This window comes from Scaptodrosophila lebanonensis, unplaced genomic scaffold, assembly GCF_003285725.1.
Source record: "Scaptodrosophila lebanonensis strain 11010-0011.00,11010-0021.00 unplaced genomic scaffold, SlebRS2 tig00000072-arrow-pilon, whole genome shotgun sequence".
Taxonomy (NCBI): Eukaryota; Metazoa; Arthropoda; class Insecta; order Diptera; family Drosophilidae; genus Scaptodrosophila; species Scaptodrosophila lebanonensis.
Window position 1 is genome coordinate 4195062 of NW_022060558.1, and position 19391 is coordinate 4214452.

The following is a 19391-nucleotide window of genomic DNA, read 5'->3' on the forward strand; positions in this document are numbered from 1 at the left end:
ATTTTTGGGTGATTTGTATTTTTTTGTTTTAATTATTTACAGTACCTTTCGTCACGAAATATTCAATAATTTGTCGTTTATTTTTTATTGCATATATAAAAATATCAAAATTTTTTTAATTTAATTTAATTGTTTTTGTTTAGCAAGTGGTATATTACTTGAAATAATCCATTTTATAAACGTTTTTCATATTTTCTGTTCGTATGAACTTTGCAAACTGAAATGATAAACTTTTCGATTAGCTTTTAAAGGTTATACCTTTATGCAAATACAAAATTGATTTTTATGTGGCTTTGCATAAAGCACAGCACAATAGAGGCAACTGTAACAGTATATACTCATTGTAACTCAGAACTGATCGCTCTTTCTTTCTTTTTCTTTTTTTGCTTCTTTGGGTTATAAATATTTCGAATTGTTTTTTTTCATGTTGGATTTATGCTATGGGGTGTACTCATTTGCTTACTTTTTTGTTTAATAATTAATTATTCACTTTAAATGATATCCTTAAAATTGTATATTTAAATGTATATATAAGTATATATGTATCGTACGTAGTAAACTATTTTTATATCGCCCTCAAGTATGCGCAGTTTAGTTCAGATTTATATTCTTTCTTTTTTCCTTTATTAAAAATAAGTTACTATCGTTTTTTGGGCTTATTGGTAGAGTGTGTGGTAGGTAATTACCATTTCTATGGAGCAGTTGAAGCAGAATATATATAGTTTTTTGTAGGTTGCAGCTTGTTCTATTGCATCGATGGAAGACTTGTAAATGTTGAGGCCATGTCTCCTTGATAACTGAACTGCATGGGTAAGAATTGGGATTACAATGAGTGCCGAAGTAGCGGAAGGTATAAACTCAGCTTACCTGCGGAAAAAGTGGTTCTTCCGCTATTGAACCTAATGGACCGGTTGAATCGGGTGGCGTTAGTTCGACACTCTCACCCGTAAACTCCTTGTCAAAATAGCGTGTATCTGTATCTGATTCCACTGACGGCTTGAAAGGCGGTGTTATCTAGAAGACAATAGAATTGGACAACAGGATTTGTAATTATGTATTCCACCCTATTCACTTTAGAATTACCTTCTTTTGGACTAAATCTGTCCAGTTAATACTCGCGAAAAAGGGATGCGCTTGTATTTCTTTAACATCATCTGGACCACCACCTAAACGTTTTTTCGGATCCTTTGCTAATAAACCAGACAAGAGACTTTTGGCTTCCTCACTTATGTTACGTGGAAATTTAACAGCCTCGGAGAGAATAAGCATGAAGAGCACATCATGGTCACGATTGTAAAAAGGAAGACGACCGCATATCTATAAAATGGACAAATAATTTGCATTGAATTTGAAGCATATTTAAATTTTAACACAAGGAATGGTAAGAGTCTAACATACCCAGTTCACAAAAAAAAAAAAAAAAAAAAAAAAAAAAATACATAGATAAAATATTTAACAAAAAATTAAATTAATTAAATGAAATTAATAAAATAAAGGTATATAACAGTCTGTCACGACTACTTTTGTGAGTTGCATACATTCGCACTAAAATACCATACCCTTCCCTTTTACCCTTTGGGTACCGGCTGTAAAAGTAAGAATGACACTTACCATCTCGTATAGAACTACACCAGTGCCCCACCAATCCACCGCCTGCCCGTAATCGTTATCATCTAATACTTCCGGCGCTAAATATTCCGGTGTGCCGCAAAATGTTTTCGTTGTACGCCCATCGGTAATATTCTCTTTACACAGTCCAAAATCGGCGACCTTTATGTGTCCATCTTTGTCCAGCAAAAGATTTTCGAGCTTTAAGTCACGATATATGATGCCCTGGGAGTGCAAATAACCCAATGCGGATATGATCTCGGCCCCATAAAATCGTGTACGATCCTCAGTAAAGAAGCGTTCATGACTTAAATGCCAGAAGAGTTCACCTCCATTCACGTATTGCATGACAAAACACAGGCGATCATTGGTTTGAAATGAATATTTAAGGGACTGAAAAGGAAAGGATAGCGTTAGATCGGCCGAATATACAATCAGTGTCATATACGTGCATGTACTTACAATAAGAAAGGGATGGTTTGTAGACTTGAGTACACGACTTTCAGTAAGTGTGTGTGCTACCTCGTCCTTTTGAATTATAACTTCCTTTTTGAGAATTTTAATTGCATACAACTTGGCTGTGGCTTTTTCGCGACACAGAATGACTTTGCCGAATGTGCCTTTGCCGAGCACCTTCAAGAACTCAAAGTTCTCCAATGTCTGTGAATAAAAAAGCTCATAAATATGAATTACATGTGTTCCGAATATTGAATATGGTTGTACCCTTGTGACATAAACACATTAATTTGTATACTCTGTACATGAAATGTATAAGATATGTTTGCGGGAGGTGAAAAATGTAACACACAGAAGGAGGCGTGGCAGACCCCACAATGTATATATTACATATATATATATATATATATATATATATATATATATATATATATATATATATACACCTGCTTAAATTTTTAAAAATCTATAATTATTCTACACATATGTACAAAGTATTTCAAAGTCGGGGCACTCGACTTTTTTTTTCCACTTGTTAATTATGTATAAAGTAAAGAACAAAAACTGTTTAGTTTTAATTTGTTTAAAGCTATAATTTTAGATATTAGGTGCAAAAACGCAATTAAAAACATTTCTGATATTCAGGATGAAAATCTCTTACAATTTCCTCCAATATGGATTGGCTATTAGAATGTTGCCCGAGTGTTTCATTTTTAAATCCACACAATGGATCCAAATAGCATACCCAGCCATGTTTTAATTTGGGCCAAACTAGTTACTTTAAACTACCTCCTTGGGCTCTCTACTGTTTTATATATTATAAAATGTTTGGAACTTTGATACTTACGACTTTTTTAACACCACTTCCGGTGCGCGTTGTGCCCTGCACTAAGAACTTATCCGACAGCTCGACCTCGGCTATGGCCGCCATATCCACATCGGCCGCATCTGTTTCCTCTGATGGGGACATGGCCGTCTCGCCCATTTCACTCAAACGACTTGCTACATTTCGGATGGCCTCGGTCCACTGTTGGCGCTCCGCTTCGGTCTCCACGGCGAATGTGCGCTCTATCACAGTCGTCCATTGCAGGCCACGTATGATAAATGTAAATGGTTTGGGACGATCCACCGTCATAATCTGACATCCGCGAACAGTAAAATTGTTTAGCAACTGATCCGATTGCGTAGTATCTGATGGTCTGCTGCGGTAGCCCATAAGCGTTCCATCATGGCGTAGGATAAAGTAACGTGGGCGCCAGGTCTTTATGTGCTCGCCACGTTTCTGTAGCCAACCCTCCTTGACGATTTGTGGTCGCACTGTGAATGGATCAATTCGTGATGGCGAGGTTGCCAATAATGACATGATCGCCGCTTTATTTTGGGAAAAATTTCGGGCGTGTAGTAATCTGATATCGCTGCCGGCGTTGGCGGCGATGTATGGGAAGTAGATCCTTATAAAGTTGATTCCCTCCGATTGTTCGAAATCTGTGGCTGATACTGCAATTGAAGGTAAAAAATCCGTTAGCTAATTAAACTGTTTATTATGGCGATATTCATATACATGTACATTTATATTTATTTATAAGATGTATGAGTACAACTTTTTTAGCATTGCTATGATAAATTACAAAAGCATTTGTTGTTACAACTGCATTTGCGTCACATACAGAAAATCCCACCATTAACGTAATATTAACGCACTTGACTAAATTTTTTGCAGACGTTTACATAAAATTAAGCACATGATAAATTTCTAAAGATATACATACAAAATTTTTAAGATATACTACAAAGATACCTTATGGTTTTAATGGATGGTTAAGGCTAAGATCTTTGAGGATCATCATGAATATGTTGCTCTGATTAAAGCGCCAATAAAGATATTTTTCATATATCTCAGGGACTCCGTAACGATATGGGTAGCTAATTATATCCACCGCATGAATGGTTATAAATAGTTTGTTGTATTGAAACACCACTGTAATCGCAATAGGGCTGTCGGTCTGCTGAATGGGCGCTCATGACTAAGAGCCCACATATTTGTTGTAGGTCGTTGTGGCGCCGCACTTGTTATTCCCTATAGCTTCAAAGAAATTCCCCACACAATGTTCTTCTATGTGTTAAGATTGTATACACACACCCACAAACACACATATGCACGTACTTACTACATATGTTTAAATTTTTCGCGATTGGGTTTACCGCGAAATCAGAACAAGTCTGTGGTACAACCCGCGTTCATGAACTTATACATATGTTTGTATACATGTATGTGCATTCAACACAAACAAACATAAATACACACATGCATACATACATATGTACATACATACCTAGCCTATACGGTTCGAGCTAGTTGCGATTTACAAACAGACAGAGAGTGTCTCTGATAAAGGTGTGATGAGCAGCAAGGGGCGACTGTCTACGTATATATGTATGTATGTACGTACATATATGCGTGTGCATGTATATGTATGGGTGTGCGGCAATGATCGCAAAAACATATTCATTTGCGATTTGCGAAAATGTCAAAGACGTGCTATTGCTGTTGCGGTCGTTTTTTGTTGTTGTTGCTATTGTTGCCGTTGCCGCCTGTCTGCCGGCTGTACAAATTTCGCTATCTAAAACCGTAAACAAATGTACATAAAATGAAATTGACACAATACATACATACATATGTACATACATATATCCCACGAATGTATGACTTATGCATTTGTCTGTTATTTTGGGGGAAACACATTTCAACAAGTGATAGAAAGATAAAGATATGGAACACCAATACGAGCGACCAAAACAAAATAATTGTAGCTACACAAAATGCAAACATAATATGTATGTACATACATACATACATACTTAATGACATACTCGTGCATACATACATATGTACATGACACAAAGGCCACGGCTGTCTGTGGCAAATGCCTTTCGCATCAACATTCATGCATACATACATATGTTTGTACATACTCTTATATGTATTTTTGTTTATACATACGTATGTATGTATGCATTTACTTATGTACATATGCATGGATATGTATGTATGTATAGACATATGTTTGAATTCCATTGAATTATGGGCGCTAAAACAGTTGTTAATTCCGCGAAAACTGATTGCAAATAACACACTGATTTTAATGTATTTCGCCAAAGTACAAACCAGACTTCTGTTGTTTTTAATGTAAAAAGCTGGCGCTCTAAACTGGTGACAGCAACGAAACGTCACGGCCTTAGTGCTTATGTGTTGTTGTTGCTGCTGTTGCTGTAGTCGTCTCAATTGTTGTTGTAGCTCCTGCTGTGAAAAAGGCAACAACAGTATGCAAATGGATGTCCGATTAATGTCCACGCGTGAACGCTAGTATAATTGTACACAATTTTCAATGCACTGCACAATAATTAAGCACTTTTTATACAGTTTGGCTCTTTTACGCTTCACTTTTTTTCTATGGAAGTGAAACTTGGTCACCGTCTCGGTGGCAGGACTTTAACTATTCACATAACACTCGCTTGTAAATAGCGCGTTTAACATTCTCAAACGTTTTACGCACCAGCTCTCACCGGCGACCTATTATTTTAGTACAATTCTTCTAAATTCGAAATTTCCACAAATTTTTGTGAAAAAAAAATAGTAATGGCGATTCAGGCTAATACTGACCAGACTTTAGGAACAACAAAATGCCGCGAGCGGAAAATACCAAAATATATATTTTCTAATTTTCAGGCGTGTACACACTGATCGGTCGGAGTAACCACCTTGTTATCTCAAACTAGTATTACGTATTTTCTCGCTTTCAAAGTGCGGTCTTACTGCACAGAAGTTCCACCAATTGTTTAATGCAAAACGCGTATATTTTTTAATTAAGTCGTTTGAATTGTTGACAGGTAAGCAGCAGAAACGGTATGCTGCCCTGATAATAATACGGACAAAGCTATATCGGCCTTTTCTTCTGGTGAAAACATTGGCAAATTCACTTGTTTGGGTGTGCGTTTCTTATCAAGAAAAAAACTGCAAAAACAATGGTTGGGGTGCTGGAGTTATTGTTGGTGTTGTTGTTGTGTTTTTGTGGCGTGTGGGGCAGCCAACTTTCTTTTTTGCCTTGTATTGGCCGTTGGTGGTGATTGTCTATTGTTTGCTAAATTCTTAAAGTACGCATTGACGGTCGACACAAAAATTCAATGCTAAATCGGCTTGCAATGCCAAAGACAGTGTCAGTGTTTATGTGCTAAAAACAAAACAAAACGGCAAAAAAAAAAATAACAAAAAGAAATCATCACCTACATACGTATGTAGGTATGTGTGTATAATTGTATGTGTGTACGAATTGTATTCAGTGAGAAAAGCAGTCGGCTAAAGAAAGACCAGCGAAATTGTTTATATACATATTTACATATGTATGTACGTGTATGTCTTCCATGCGGGTGTTCCAATATAGAAATGCATGTGTATGTGCTTGTGTGTGTATGTATGTGTAGTTGGCGAAATTGCATTCGCTAGGGTTTATTTCGTAGAGAGAGAGTGCATAACTAGACGCTCAGTGAGCGTGCGAGCACACAAAAAACGCAAAGCTAACAAAAATTGTAAGACAAGTCCAATCTCCCACCCATAAACACAACCACGACCACAATTGTACATATTTACATAAGGCCAAGTGGCAGTTGCAGTGGCCAAAGTGCAGAGCAGAGCAGAGCAGACAACAAGAAATGTAAATCAAATTAAGGCGGCCCGACCAGCAGAAGGGTTAAACCGTGTACATATATACAACAATCAATTGAACTAAAACAGTGCAAAATGACACGCCCTTGATCTTTCAAGCGTTTTTTCTTACACCCGATGAGCATCCCTTCCAAATTTTCAAACACATATGCACGTACATATGTACCACAATAAAGACGCCGACATAGACGACGACACACACACTCACAAAAAGCACGATGTTCAACTTTATGAAGAAAAACGCTGGCGATGAGGAGAAGGAACGTCGCAAGCGCGAAAAGAAATTGCGCAAAGAGGCTAAAGGGAGCGTCACGGGGAGCATGAGCACCGATGAGTTGCTGCGCCTGGATGAGGTTCGTAAATGGAATGTAATAGAATTACAATTGAATTCATTATCGGTTTATCTTGCAGGTGCGTCGTTCCCTTAAGATACGCGGTCGCCGCAAAGAGAAGGAGAAACTTCCCAGTGGCATAACTGCCGACTATAGTGCCGATTTCTTTGCTGCCCTCAATGCTGATGCCAGCAGCGGAAATGGAACTGGGCCCGAGCAGGATCGTGGCAATGAGGAAATTGTAGCATCTGTGATGACACACATTGAGAGTCGTGCCATGAACGGAGGTGGGGGTGGTGTCAACTACAGCGAAATAACACATTCCACTTTGGCCGCAGGACTTAAGGTATGTCGCTGATACAAAGATACATATTCATAAAAACCATATATTCAAAAATCAATTATTTTGAACCATTTGTTTCAAAATGAAATTTGTACACAATTAGTGGATTCATAATTATTGACACCATTAATTAAATGGGGCCTGGCATACCTAAACGAGCTAGCAGGAATATTTTATAAAATCTTTACCTCTATTTTAGATCTGTCCTAGGTTGGGAAATTATTAAATTTTTTCATGATGGTTGCGGCATGATTTGAATCGATTGCCTAATCAGGAACACATTTACATTGTGGGCTTCCTGCTATCTCCTTAATTTATGCAAGGACCCACTCTATATATAAATTCTTCAATTTCTTACTAAGACATTTATTTCCTTTCTCGCACGCAGAATCGCTTTATGCCGCCGGTGCCACCAAAGCCGCCCAAGCGCGGCATCTTGAAAGGGTCCCGTAGCAACATGAGTAATGTGCACGAGGAGATTGCGTTTCCTGTAGGTGGCACACCAGAGTTGCTCATACGCAACACCATGCAAAATGAGCTTTTGTACGAGAGCAGCGGCTCACGGGGTGCGGCCGGCTCCATTGGCTCAAATTCCAGCCATCATGGCACCTCGTTTACTTCCGTTGAGAGCTTGAGAAGTGATGGCGAGCATCCGCCTCAACAGCGCGCAATGACATTGCCGGCCAATGCACGATACGGTGCTTTGCAGACAGCGGATGGCAGACAAGCTGGTGGGACTTTACATCTGCACGTCTTGACATCACCGTCACCGAGCGCGGACAGTCTCACAGATACCACAAACTCCTCGTTTGCCACGCCGCCCTTCTCGCTGAGTCCTGTGGGCGAATCGCAGGGCATTGATCGCTGGGCCCGAGTACACGCCTTCGAGGATGTCGACTTGCCCCTGCCGCCGGTCAAGTTGGTGCAACTGCCCCCGCCTAGGGAGCTGGTCATACACCGTCAAAAATCGCCAAGGCAGGATTTTGGTTTCAGTTTGCGCAAAGCCATCTGCTTGGATCGCACCGAGTCACTGACTGCACCCACATTCCGGCCCGTTATTTTTGCTGAGCCTGGTGCGGGGGGCGGTGCTACGGGTCTATTGCCTGGCGACCGATTGATCAAGGTCAATGGCACGCCTGTGGTTGAGCTCTCACGTGAGATCATCATTGAGATGATACGCAACAGCGGCGACTTCGTCACTGTGGAGGTTGGTAGCAAACACCTATCATGTTTTAAGAAATTCTAATTACTTTGGTTCTCTCTCAATAGGTGCAGCCTGTTGCCGAGCTGGTGGAACTGAGCAAGCGTTGCATGGCACCAAGTTCGGCAACTGTTGAGGAAATCGATCATTCCATTACAAATGGAAACTGCAATACACTAAGACGCAGCGCTAGCAAACGCTTCAAACGACAGGTGGGTACATTTTATTGCACTCTTAATATGTGTGGGCCTCATTTAATGAAAGAGGAAATGAGAAACTTTAGAAACATTGTCAAAATCGTGTAGGCCCAGCAAAATTGAATAACACCCGACATGAGGGTGCAGCTTTGGAACTGTTGGTACAAATTCTTATTTGTTATGCATTTTGAAATAACACATAGACTATAATTTTGATTATATTAATGCAATCTGCAATACATACTTATAGCTTCGTTAGAGAACTTGGCAATATTCAAATAATTTGACAGGAGTGAAGTCGCACCAATTCCAAATCTTTCGAACCATATCTACTAGAAAAAGGAAATTTGGCATGCAGACTAACATCTTTGATCCATGCGCAGGCCAATGTCATTTTCAATCATATCATCATCAGCGATAGTTCCAAAAAAGAATTTTAGTTGGGTAACTAGTTGTTTATTAGTTAATAAACAATACCTCTTAGAAGTCCAATCAACTTTTAGAAAAGCACTATTGTTCAGTTTGGAAAATTAGTAATTTCTCAAAGTAATGACATCTTTATTAAAATATACCAACATTACCATTACCAAATATGTACTATTATAAAGAAGAGCCCAACGAGTATTTCTATTCACACAGATAGACGGGCTCATATATTATAGATCCACTTGTCCCTTTGTGCTAATTAAAAATAAATATCATTTTTTGGTACTTTAAAATCGAACTAACTATCTTTGGATTGTATAATCGCACTCAAAAAGGCGAGTAAAACGTCGATGGTAAAATAGCATAAATACAGTTTAAATTATTTTATAAGAATTTTCTTTTTGGACTATAGGCGCTTTTGACCTGTCGCTAAGATATGTAGATACCAATAAACTTTAGGGATTGGGATCATATATTTTGTCCGCTCGTAATTACCACGAACAGTGGGAATTTGTTAAGATTAAACCTAATGAATCCAATAAACGCTGTCCACGATAACAGAGTTCAGTTCGCTTTTGGGTATTAGGTATACTATATAGTACGTAATATGTCTGTTTTTATAAACACGCCGCTTGACATAACTCAATTTCGCATTAAACAGAAAACCTGTTTGAAATACATACATACACACTAACATAAATGTATAAACATTGCTTTTGTTTACAAAAGTTGCATATGAATTTCAGTTGCAAGAACACAAATATCGGCACAAAATTGCGCTGCTGCAGTCAACAGCCAGCCAGCCAGCCAGCCTTTGAAATTGTTTCGCCTAAATGCTGTTAGATATGCCGTCGCTATTAGGGCCGCAGACAGAGTTTCAGCATTAGCCGCGTGTGTGTTAGTTCGTGTGTGTACGTATGTGTTTGTGTGTGTAGCACGACTGACAGTAGTGCAAGATCGCAGAGAAGGCGTCAACATTGGTATCGCAGCTTACGTCGACGTCGACATCGCTGCCGATACCGCTGCCAGTGCAGTCTTTGCGCATTTTTACGCCCACTGCTGACTGCAGACGCTAGGTGGCTGCTATCTCTGTTTTGTCGCTGCTGCTGCCGCTGCGCCTTGCCTTTTGCCTACACACAAATAGCGAAGACAGCAGCGACGTCGCCTCGTCGTTGGCGTCGTCGTCGGCGGCACTGCAACGAATGTTTGTACTTACCAGAGCTTTGCGGCCGCTGCTGTAGTTGCTGTTAATACTGAGGTTGTTGTTGTTACGAATGTGTGTGCGTCTGCTGCTTTTATATTTGACTTTTTTTGTTGTTGTTGCCTGCCTCGACGTCGATTTCGTTGGAGCGCTGCTGTTAGTACGTTGAAAACTTTACCCAAGTTCGGTACGGAAATTGTCGACGCGGCGCGCTCACCCACAGTGAACAAAGTTTACCGAGAGATTTTAAAGCTGCTGCCCGCCGTCTGCCTCAAAGGCATACAGCAACAACAACACCGACGACGACAATATACAAAATGTATCTTGTCATTCAAGAGATACGCGAAGTTTGCTTTATTATTATTTATAACTTGAACGTGTTCGTGACTTAAGTCTTGCATTTCAATCAATTTTTGTGAGACTCGCCGCACCGCTCCCGGCATTAAAAAAAAAGACTAAATCGCTAGACTACGTCGTCATCTTTGATTGGCCGTTTTGAGCAGCCCAACAACAGTTGTAAATGTTGACAAAGCAGCCCCACACAACCCTAAGTGCTCAACGTTGTTTTCGTAGTATTGCTGCTCCAGTCCAAGGTTTTGAGCGCGTTCTAATTTTTTCTGTACTTACGCACGCGCCGACAACTTGACTTCCCGCTCGCTTGAAGGCATTGTTGTTGTTATGCTTCAGAGGCTAACAGTTGTTTAAGCCATGACAAACAATACACGAGCAGTGCAGTGAGAAACGCCTATCACATGACAAACAGTTCGAAATCGCCATGTTTTTGAAGCCCAAGACCTTTGAGCAGACTTTGCGCGGTGGCATTGTGCCCGCCATACCCGCCCAGCCAGGCGCTGGTCTTAATCCGTCCTTTCACAAGGGATGCACGGGCAAGGCACATGCATGTGGAACCAGCAAATCCCAGAAACTCCCCCCGAAGCCAGCACAGGGCAAAGCTACGCCCCCAAAGATGACGAAGCAGCGCAAGAACAGCATCAGTTCAGAGACCATAAGTGAGAGTGGCTCGGAGAACTCAAGTTCCTGGCCCTCCAAACAAGCAAACGAAGTTACTGCATGTTTGCCCTTGATAGCCAGTAATTCCAACGACCCCAGGGAGGTACCGAAGCAAATCTCTAGCCCCCTACAAAGGAATACAATTAAGTCTCGCAGCCTTCGTCTGGCCCCGCAAACTAAACAAAAGGGATCAACTACAACAACTTCTCCGTCCCCAATCATACGCCCACCTTGGAACAGCGCTGCAGCAGCCACGCCATCCAAGACCGCAGGGTCCGGAACTGCATTTTCAAACAACATACGCAGTTCTTATCGACGACGTCGCGATGCCAGTCTACAGTGGTCAAACATTTGGGCCAATGCGTTGGCGTGCAACCATAAAAATTATGATGCAAGCGTAAAGCAAAAGGTGCGCATTACAAAAACTTTCTAGGCATAGTTAGACCGTTGCACACTGGGCCAATATATTTTTGAAAGATCCATCTTCTATTAGAAAATATGAATTTTCACTAAAGCATAGATTTCCGAATACAGGTTTTTAATGTCTTTGAAGCACATTTTAGAAAATTATGTTAATAACGTTTGGTAAATATTTAGTTGTTATACCCTGTACCCGTAGGGTAAAAAGGGTATATTAGGCTTGTGCAAAGTATGTAACATGCAGAACTTTTATTTTTTCGAATTTTCCCCCCCTTTCCCTGCAACAGAATTTCGACAATACCGTACACATTTCAAAAGCGACCCTAACCAAACTTTGCACACATAATTTCTATATAATTATCTACTTTTGTTTAAAATTTCATCTAAATCGGTTAGTTCTAAGAAAAGTTAGCGCAAACAATTTACTTCGGTACTAATCTTCATTAAAAAAACTGCCCTGAGTTGGACAATTATTAAATTATCTTAATCAGAAGCTAATTCGAACGCAGAATCTGATTTGAAAAGAAATTAATTGGAAAAAAGCGATTTCAGAGAAAAAGAAATTTGTTATGTAAACAAACAAATTTTTATTTTTACAAATAAGAATTTTTTGATATTGTTAGCCCAATGTGCATTGGTAGTTTGTCCCCTTACCTCCGAATAGCCTTTGGGACATGCCATACTTTATACTTTATTTACTTTTCATGCTTCTTCATTATGGTCGTCATTTTAGCGTTGGCGTTGGGGCATCAAACTCCAATGGCCGTTCATTGAGCGTTGGGCCAATGTCTGTCATTTAACTATACAGTCGTTTTGTCGCTCCATTTGTGGTTTTATGAGCCCCCTACGCTGCAACGACAAAGACGACTGCAAACGGAAACACTCATTTAGTTGCGTTGCTTCATTGTTTTGTGTGAAGTGTATAAGAAATACTTAGGTTCGATCCACATGATATATGTTTGTTTGTATGTATGGAATCTTAACTGCTTAACAGATCTTTCCGCCAGTTAATGAGTGCTAAACAGCCCTCTCTCTCTCTTCCTCTTTGTATAGCCATGCAAATTAGCGTAACTTTCTGCAGTTCATTATCAAAAATTTTGTGCGCTTCATTTACTTAGATTGTGAGGTTCATTGAACTGAATGTCTGCGTTATGAAAATAGTTTCAAATAACACTGTGTGTGTGCGTTTATCTTATAGAGAAGTTCCGGTCGTTTTTGTGAATGAATTTTCTTCTTTGTTTTTTTTTTTTTTGTGCCTGAAAACGTTTTCGGCTTTTACAGTTCTTTTATCATCGACTTATTATCGACAGTATCGTTTATATTAATGTATTGTAAACAATCAATGATGAACATGGAAATGATCCGAAATCCATCGAAAGCCTTTTCAGCAAGTTTGTTTATAAATAAAGTCTTGCTAAATTGATGGTTTCAGTGTGAAGAGCCTCAATGTTTATTTCTTATGCAACGACTTCAGCCTTTCGAAACTCCACACCTATAAGCTTCTTATAGCTATTTGATATATATGTATATGTTAAAGGGATTTACTAGTTCTGGATTGCCTTCTACATATTTCCAACTTCTTCCAAAAGGGGGTTTGGCTCATTGTTTTATTTAAATCATAAATTAATTAGAGATCTGTCCTCAATCCTACTTTTTAGTCTTGGGACACTTCAATGCTCACGCACCTCTTGAAGGCCCTTATTAAGGGCTATTGAACCTTGCACAATATGTATTCATATTTACTCTAATGTGTAACTAGTCCATTCGGCTACAAAGAAAACAAAAAGCTGCTAGACTAACGCCTCTGCGCATAAAATTCTGTATAAAGATACAAAATGTAAACTACAGCAACTGCAGCTAAATGCCATTTATAGCTCTAAATGTGAGCTGAACGTGTTGGCAGCGCGTAGTCGGCGACGTTGAGAGTTGCATAACGCGTCGTCTGGTTTCGGGCGTCTCGCCCGACCGAACCACCGACCGAACGACCGACCGACCGACCCACCAAGCAAGCGAATAGGCAACCAATTAAGATTTAGAAACATCATCAAATCTAGAAAAGGAACCAAAATAAATATACCGCAGCGTGAACTGCTGAAGTAATAAATGGAATAAATGCGTGTAAAATGTAGTCGACAAAAATAGATGTTATTATACCCTATGTGCGATCGGTATGAGGGTATTGTCATAAAATTCCCAAACACGTGACACCTAAAAAAAGGTGTAACAGGCCGCATAGAAAAACAATCGAACCGTCCATGTGTGTAAGCCCTCTGGTTATTAAATGTTTAAAAGGCTGCGTCGACTAACGGGCTATGTGGGCTCTGCTGAGAGACTGCAAGTGTTCGATTGTCGATTTTTCACCGAACCGTGTACTAAGGAGTCCATAATAACGAAATAGCCCCACCCGTGCATAATTAGTCACCTGTAACTGCTTAGAACATATATTCCATACGCAAACCCTTTTTTATAGCCTGTACCCTTAGGGTAAAAAGGGTATATTAGATTTGTGCAAAGTACATATGTGTTACATATGCAGTATATATATTCTGAATCAGCATGACGAGAGAAATCGATCTAGACATGTCCGTCCGTCCATCCGTCTGGATGAACGCAAGGATCTCAGAAACTATAAAATCATACCTGGGTACAGGGTCGGGCTTGCTCGACTGTAGCTTTCTCTCTTGTTTTTTCATAAGTTTATGACTTATTGTTCAAATTGGGGGGTACAGGGCATTTAAGAGCCGGGCCCACTCGACTCTAGCTCCCCTTTCTTGTTGAAAGTTGACGTTGCAACGCGCCTTCAAACTTCTTTAATATTTATGTCTTGCAGAGTCGGCATGAGAGCGACGCAACTAATTTCAAGTTGGATGACGTTGACAATGCGCTGCCAGAACGCGTTTGGTTAGTGCACCGAGGAGGCTTTACTGCTGCACTGCGTCAGCAAAACACGGCGATATCGACAGAGGAGCAGCAGCATAAGGTGACAATACGACTGCTTCACAATGGCGAGGAGTTGACCGTCGACGAGGATGATATAGAAAAGCAGAATTCACCGAATCTCGATCTGGTCGAGGATATCTGTGAGTTGAAGTATCTAAATGAGGCATCTGTGCTGCACTGTCTGCGCCAACGGTATGCTAGTAATCTTATCCACACAAAGGCGGGGCCCACGTTGCTGGTGGTCAATCCAATGGCGCCGCTATCGCTCTACTCCGAAAAAGTAAGTCCCGACTGGTTATGATTGCGTACAACTATTTTAGAGATCATACGTTTGTGGCATATCTTTTGTAGGTTGTCTCCATGTTTCGCGGCTGCAAAACTGAGGATATGCCGCCGCACGTCTATTCGCTTGCTCAAACCGCCTACCGGAGCATGTTAGAAACCCGACGCGACCAAAGCCTCATATTCATGGGGCGATCTGGTTCTGGCAAAACGACAAGCTTTAAACATGCGCTAAACTACTTGGCGTTGGTTGCTGGTATGTGTCTTTTATCGATGGTCGATTTGTAGTTATTCCTAGAGATGGGTGCGTGATATGAAACGTGAGCAAATAGCTTGACTGTGGAAGGAGCTGTGTTTAAAGAACTTTCAAAAAAGTTGTATAGAAGTCAAACTTTCTAGCAAATATTGAATTATTTTTCTCAAACTCGGGAACTGTCGTTCCTTTAAACATTTCTTTAAATCATTCTTTCATTTATAAACTGAAAAGATCTTTTGTTCATTTAGTTCAATGAAACCTCTTCTAAACAAATCGAATCTACTGGGCAAAAAAAAACTTGTAGCCTTAAAAGTTTTGCTTTGCTAATAAGGATTAAACAGAAAATCATCTAATTAAAATGCCTACTACTTAGGTTTGAATTCTAAGTATTTTCGAAAATATTTTATGCTTGCAAAATTTGATGCAATGCTTTAAGTGTGTAAAAATGATATCGTAACAATACAACCTTTTGTTAGCACAGAAGCGATGATTTGTCACGCGCCCCTCTTCAGTTATTTATCTTTTGTAGGCTGGCCCAGTTTGTGGCTTTGCTTATTTGCATACATTTTTGCTAAAACGCCAACCTGCTCAACCCACTTTCTTGTACTGTTTTTTTTTTTTTGCTGAATTTTCTGCACAGGGGCGTATAACAATTTTCTAAATGCGGAAAAAGTCAATGCGCTCTGCACGATTCTGGAGGCCTTTGGTAACACAAGGACATGCCTAAACACAAATGCTACACGTCTGACGCAGTTGCTAAGCTTAGACTTTGATCAGACTGGACAAATTGCGTCGGCCTCGTTGCAAGTAATACAATTGAAGATAACCTAGAACAGCCACAACGATACTGATTTCTTAATTGTCTGCAGGTTCTGCTGCCGGAACGTCAACGTGCCGGTCGTCGACTGGCCCATGAGCACAGCTTTCACATTATGACACGACTTTTGGCCGGGGCCGCGGGACTTTTGCAAAAAGAGCTGCACTTGGAGAATATTTCGTCCGAGGACAATCATCCATTCATTTCGTTGTCACAGAAACTCGAGGAACGTCATCGTTCTGCCAACGATTTCATGCGAACTGTGGAGGCCTTCGAAACACTTAACATTGACGCAAAGGCTGTGCGTGGTATTTGGAGCATTCTGGCTGCCATTTACCACCTCGGCATTGCAGGCATTACCAAAGTGGGGGCTGGCGTATCGGCACGCACCCAATTCGCCAATCCGACAGCTGCACGCAAAGCAGCCGGTCTACTAGGCGTCAATCTGGAGGACTTGTCCTCCGCGGCCTTTGGCCTGACGCAGCCAAATGCCAATGGAGGCGCCAGTTTGAGTCCTTCGAAGTCACCCACATCCGATGGAAACGAATGGGCTTGGGAATGCTTAGAGGCACTGGTAATAGGCCTTTACTCAGAGGCTTTAGCAGCAGTGGTGGCGCTCATCAATCGGCAAATATGCACATCGGCGCACACAATTGCCTCAATTTTGCTTATCGATACGCCTGGCTTTCAAAATCCAGCCAGCTGTGGTCAACAGGTGGGCGCTTCTTTAGCAGATCTACGCCATAATTATCTGCAGGAGCGCCTGCAGATGCTCTTCCATCACACAACCTTGGTGGCGCCACGAGATCGCTATGCGCAGGAGCTCGTTGAGATTGAAATGGAGCACGCACCGGAGTGCAATCCCGGTCCATTAATATCTCTCATCGATAAAGCACCACAAAATCATGTGGTACGCTCATCGCAACGCGACTTGCGGGATCATGATCGACGGGGCTTGCTGTGGTATGCATTTTCCTTACTTTTTATAACTTTTCTTCTCTGTCGCAATTTTTGACCATGGGGTGTAGGTACACAGCGATAAAGCTGTTTGTTAATAGGGACAACAAAAACTACGTCCATCCGACTTATTATAGAGCTGTCACTGGAATTACCCACCGATTTGGGGGAAAAACTTCATACTTCCAATGGAACTATCTGGTTCTGGTTTCAAAAGCTTTATATTAACAATTATTTTGCTAACATTGATTGGGTCCAAATCAGATAGCAACAGAAAATGTGAACAATCAACTTTAAACAAATTTCGTATAAGCATTTTTTGTTTTGCCTCAGCCTAACTTGTTTTTCGTATTTTAACGTATACTTCATTCGTTTTTAGAGACTACCTATATTACCTATATATTTCTAACCATCAGTAAGCAGTGTGTGTATAGGTGATTGTGAGCTATTGGGTGGAATATAAAATACCTATTATTAAAAAGATTATCCTTTAACATTGCTAGTTTTTATAGCCTGTACCCAAAGGGTAAACGGTTATATTAGTTTTGTGCGAATGTATGTAACACACAGAAGGAGGCGTGACAGACCCCACAAAGTATATATATTATTGAACAGGATGACAAGACGAGTCGATATAGCTATGTCCGTCTGTCCGTCCGTCCGTCTATCCGACCGTATGAACGCAAGTATCTAAATTCTAGAAAGTATAATTGGTAGAATAACTAAACTTGGTATCTAGATTCTCCTAAGACCGAGAAAGTACGAGTTTGAGTTTTTTTTTTCGATGCACCCCCCACTCCCCCGCAATTTGTATTTTGGTATTCGCCATAACTCACGTAATTTTTCGAATTTTCTACCCAGATTTGGCAAATACAACCATATAATGATTATCTGTCTGTAGGCAAAGTTTTATCATGATAGGTCAGTTACGGAGAAAGTTAAAGTTATATATAAACATAATCTCTGCCGAAGCTCTCCCCAAGCTCTGCCGGCAGCTATTGTTGTTGTTGCTTTGATTTATTTCTTTACTGCATACACGTTGTACTGGAGAGAATTTGTTTCGCTAATAACTTTTCTTAAAACTGACCTAATTGGATAACATTTTAAACTAAAGTAGATAACTGCACATATATTGCTTGTGCAATTGGATAGGTTTATGTAGCTTTTGAAATGTGGACAGTATTGACGAAATTCTGTAGCGGGAGAAGGGGGGAAATTCCAAAAAATAAAATAAACTCGTCCTTTCTCGGACTTAGGAGAATCTGGATACCAGCTTTGGTTATTCTAGCTTTTATAGTTTCTGAGATCCTTGCGATCATCCAGACAGACGGCCGGATGACGGACGGACGGACGGACATATCTAGATCGATTTCTCTCGTCATGCTGATTCAGAATATATGTATATACTTTATGGGGTCGGAGATGCGTCCTTCTACCTGTTACATACTTTGCACAAACCTAATATACCCTATTTACGCTACGGGTACAGGGTATACAAATTATAGAAGATCACTCATGGCATCATTTAAACTACAAATTGTTTCTGTTCTTCGTTTAGGTTGCTCGACGAGGAGGCCATATATCCGAACTCCAACGATGACACATTCCTTGAGCGTCTGTTCTCCCATTATGGCGACCGCGAGCATCACCTGCTTTTGGGCAAGTGTGCCGGGCGGCGACAGTTTGTGCTTCATCATTTGCAGGGCACCAATCCGGTGTTGTATGCCGTCGACGGTTGGGTGCGGCACAGTCGTGAGCATCCGGGAATACGCAATGCTGTGTCCTTGCTACAAGATAGCAGTCGTGATGAGATCAATCGCTTATATATTGGTTCGTTGACCAGAGGCTCTGGCGCCATGGTCTTCTGTGGATCCTTTGCCGGCCTAGAGGGCACACAATCATTAAGAAGGGTATCCAGCATCAGACGCTCCTTCACTACGGCAGGTGTGAAACGCAACTCCATCATGCTGCAGGTGAAGTTCACAGTAGATGGCATTATTGACACACTGCGACGAACAGGAACCCACTTTGTTCACTGCTATCTGCTGCAACATAATGCGGGAAAGCACAAAAAATATGGCGCGAACACCTCGCCCAACACATCAGTCCCAGCGGCAAGCGAGGCGTCCGAAGAGGAGATGATTAATGTGCCACTGTTAAGGAGTCAGGTGAAATAAAACCTCCGCCTCTACACTTGCTTCTGTTTTTAACTAGGATTTTCTAT

General features: G+C 40.7%; 2 protein-coding genes across 4 annotated transcripts in view; one reads left to right on the forward strand and one right to left on the reverse strand.

Moving 5' to 3' along the window:
* Positions 1 to 454: 454 nt before the first annotated feature.
* LOC115625048 (RAC serine/threonine-protein kinase) lies at positions 455 to 5670 on the reverse strand. Its single transcript, XM_030519900.1, has 7 exons — positions 5231 to 5670; positions 2912 to 3561; positions 2071 to 2268; positions 1612 to 2001; positions 1084 to 1317; positions 868 to 1014; positions 455 to 802 (listed from the first exon to the last, which is right to left on the reverse strand). Exons 2-7 carry the CDS (start codon positions 3425 to 3427, stop codon positions 746 to 748), a joined length of 1542 nt encoding a protein of 513 aa, XP_030375760.1. The 5' UTR covers positions 3428 to 3561; positions 5231 to 5670; the 3' UTR covers positions 455 to 745.
* Positions 5671 to 6518: 848 nt separating this feature from the next.
* The window catches only part of LOC115625064 (unconventional myosin-XVIIIa), a 34681-nt gene continuing 21808 nt past the window's right edge, over positions 6519 to 19391 (forward strand). The window contains exons 1-9 of one of the 3 annotated variants that reach the window (XM_030519940.1): positions 6519 to 7137; positions 7196 to 7462; positions 7848 to 8666; positions 8729 to 8872; positions 14746 to 15135; positions 15207 to 15393; positions 16034 to 16200; positions 16263 to 17173; positions 18726 to 19335. In XM_030519940.1, the coding sequence (XP_030375800.1) occupies positions 7003 to 7137; positions 7196 to 7462; positions 7848 to 8666; positions 8729 to 8872; positions 14746 to 15135; positions 15207 to 15393; positions 16034 to 16200; positions 16263 to 17173; positions 18726 to 19335 (3630 nt within the window). In that variant the 5' untranslated portion in view covers positions 6519 to 7002. Of the gene's footprint in view, positions 7138 to 7195; positions 7463 to 7847; positions 8667 to 8728; positions 8873 to 10840; positions 11905 to 14745; positions 15136 to 15206; positions 15394 to 16033; positions 16201 to 16262; positions 17174 to 18725; positions 19336 to 19391 lie in introns of those variants that run through there. The other 2 variants (XM_030519939.1, XM_030519941.1) reach the window with 2 other exon arrangements.

What these genes read in the sequence shown, in the direction of transcription:
- LOC115625048 (XM_030519900.1), bottom strand. Translation starts at nt 3,427, where the DNA reads ATGTCATTATTGGCAACCTCGCCATCACGAATTGATCCATTCACAGTG. An exon ending in CAGATTTAGTCCAAAAGAAG is followed by an intron (nt 1,015 to 1,083) that starts GTAATTCTAAAG and finishes ATTGTCTTCTAG; the next exon opens with ATAACACCGCCTTTCAAGCC. An exon ending in AAGAACCACTTTTTCCGCAG is followed by an intron (nt 803 to 867) that starts GTAAGCTGAGTT and finishes TTACCCATGCAG; the next exon opens with TTCAGTTATCAAGGAGACAT.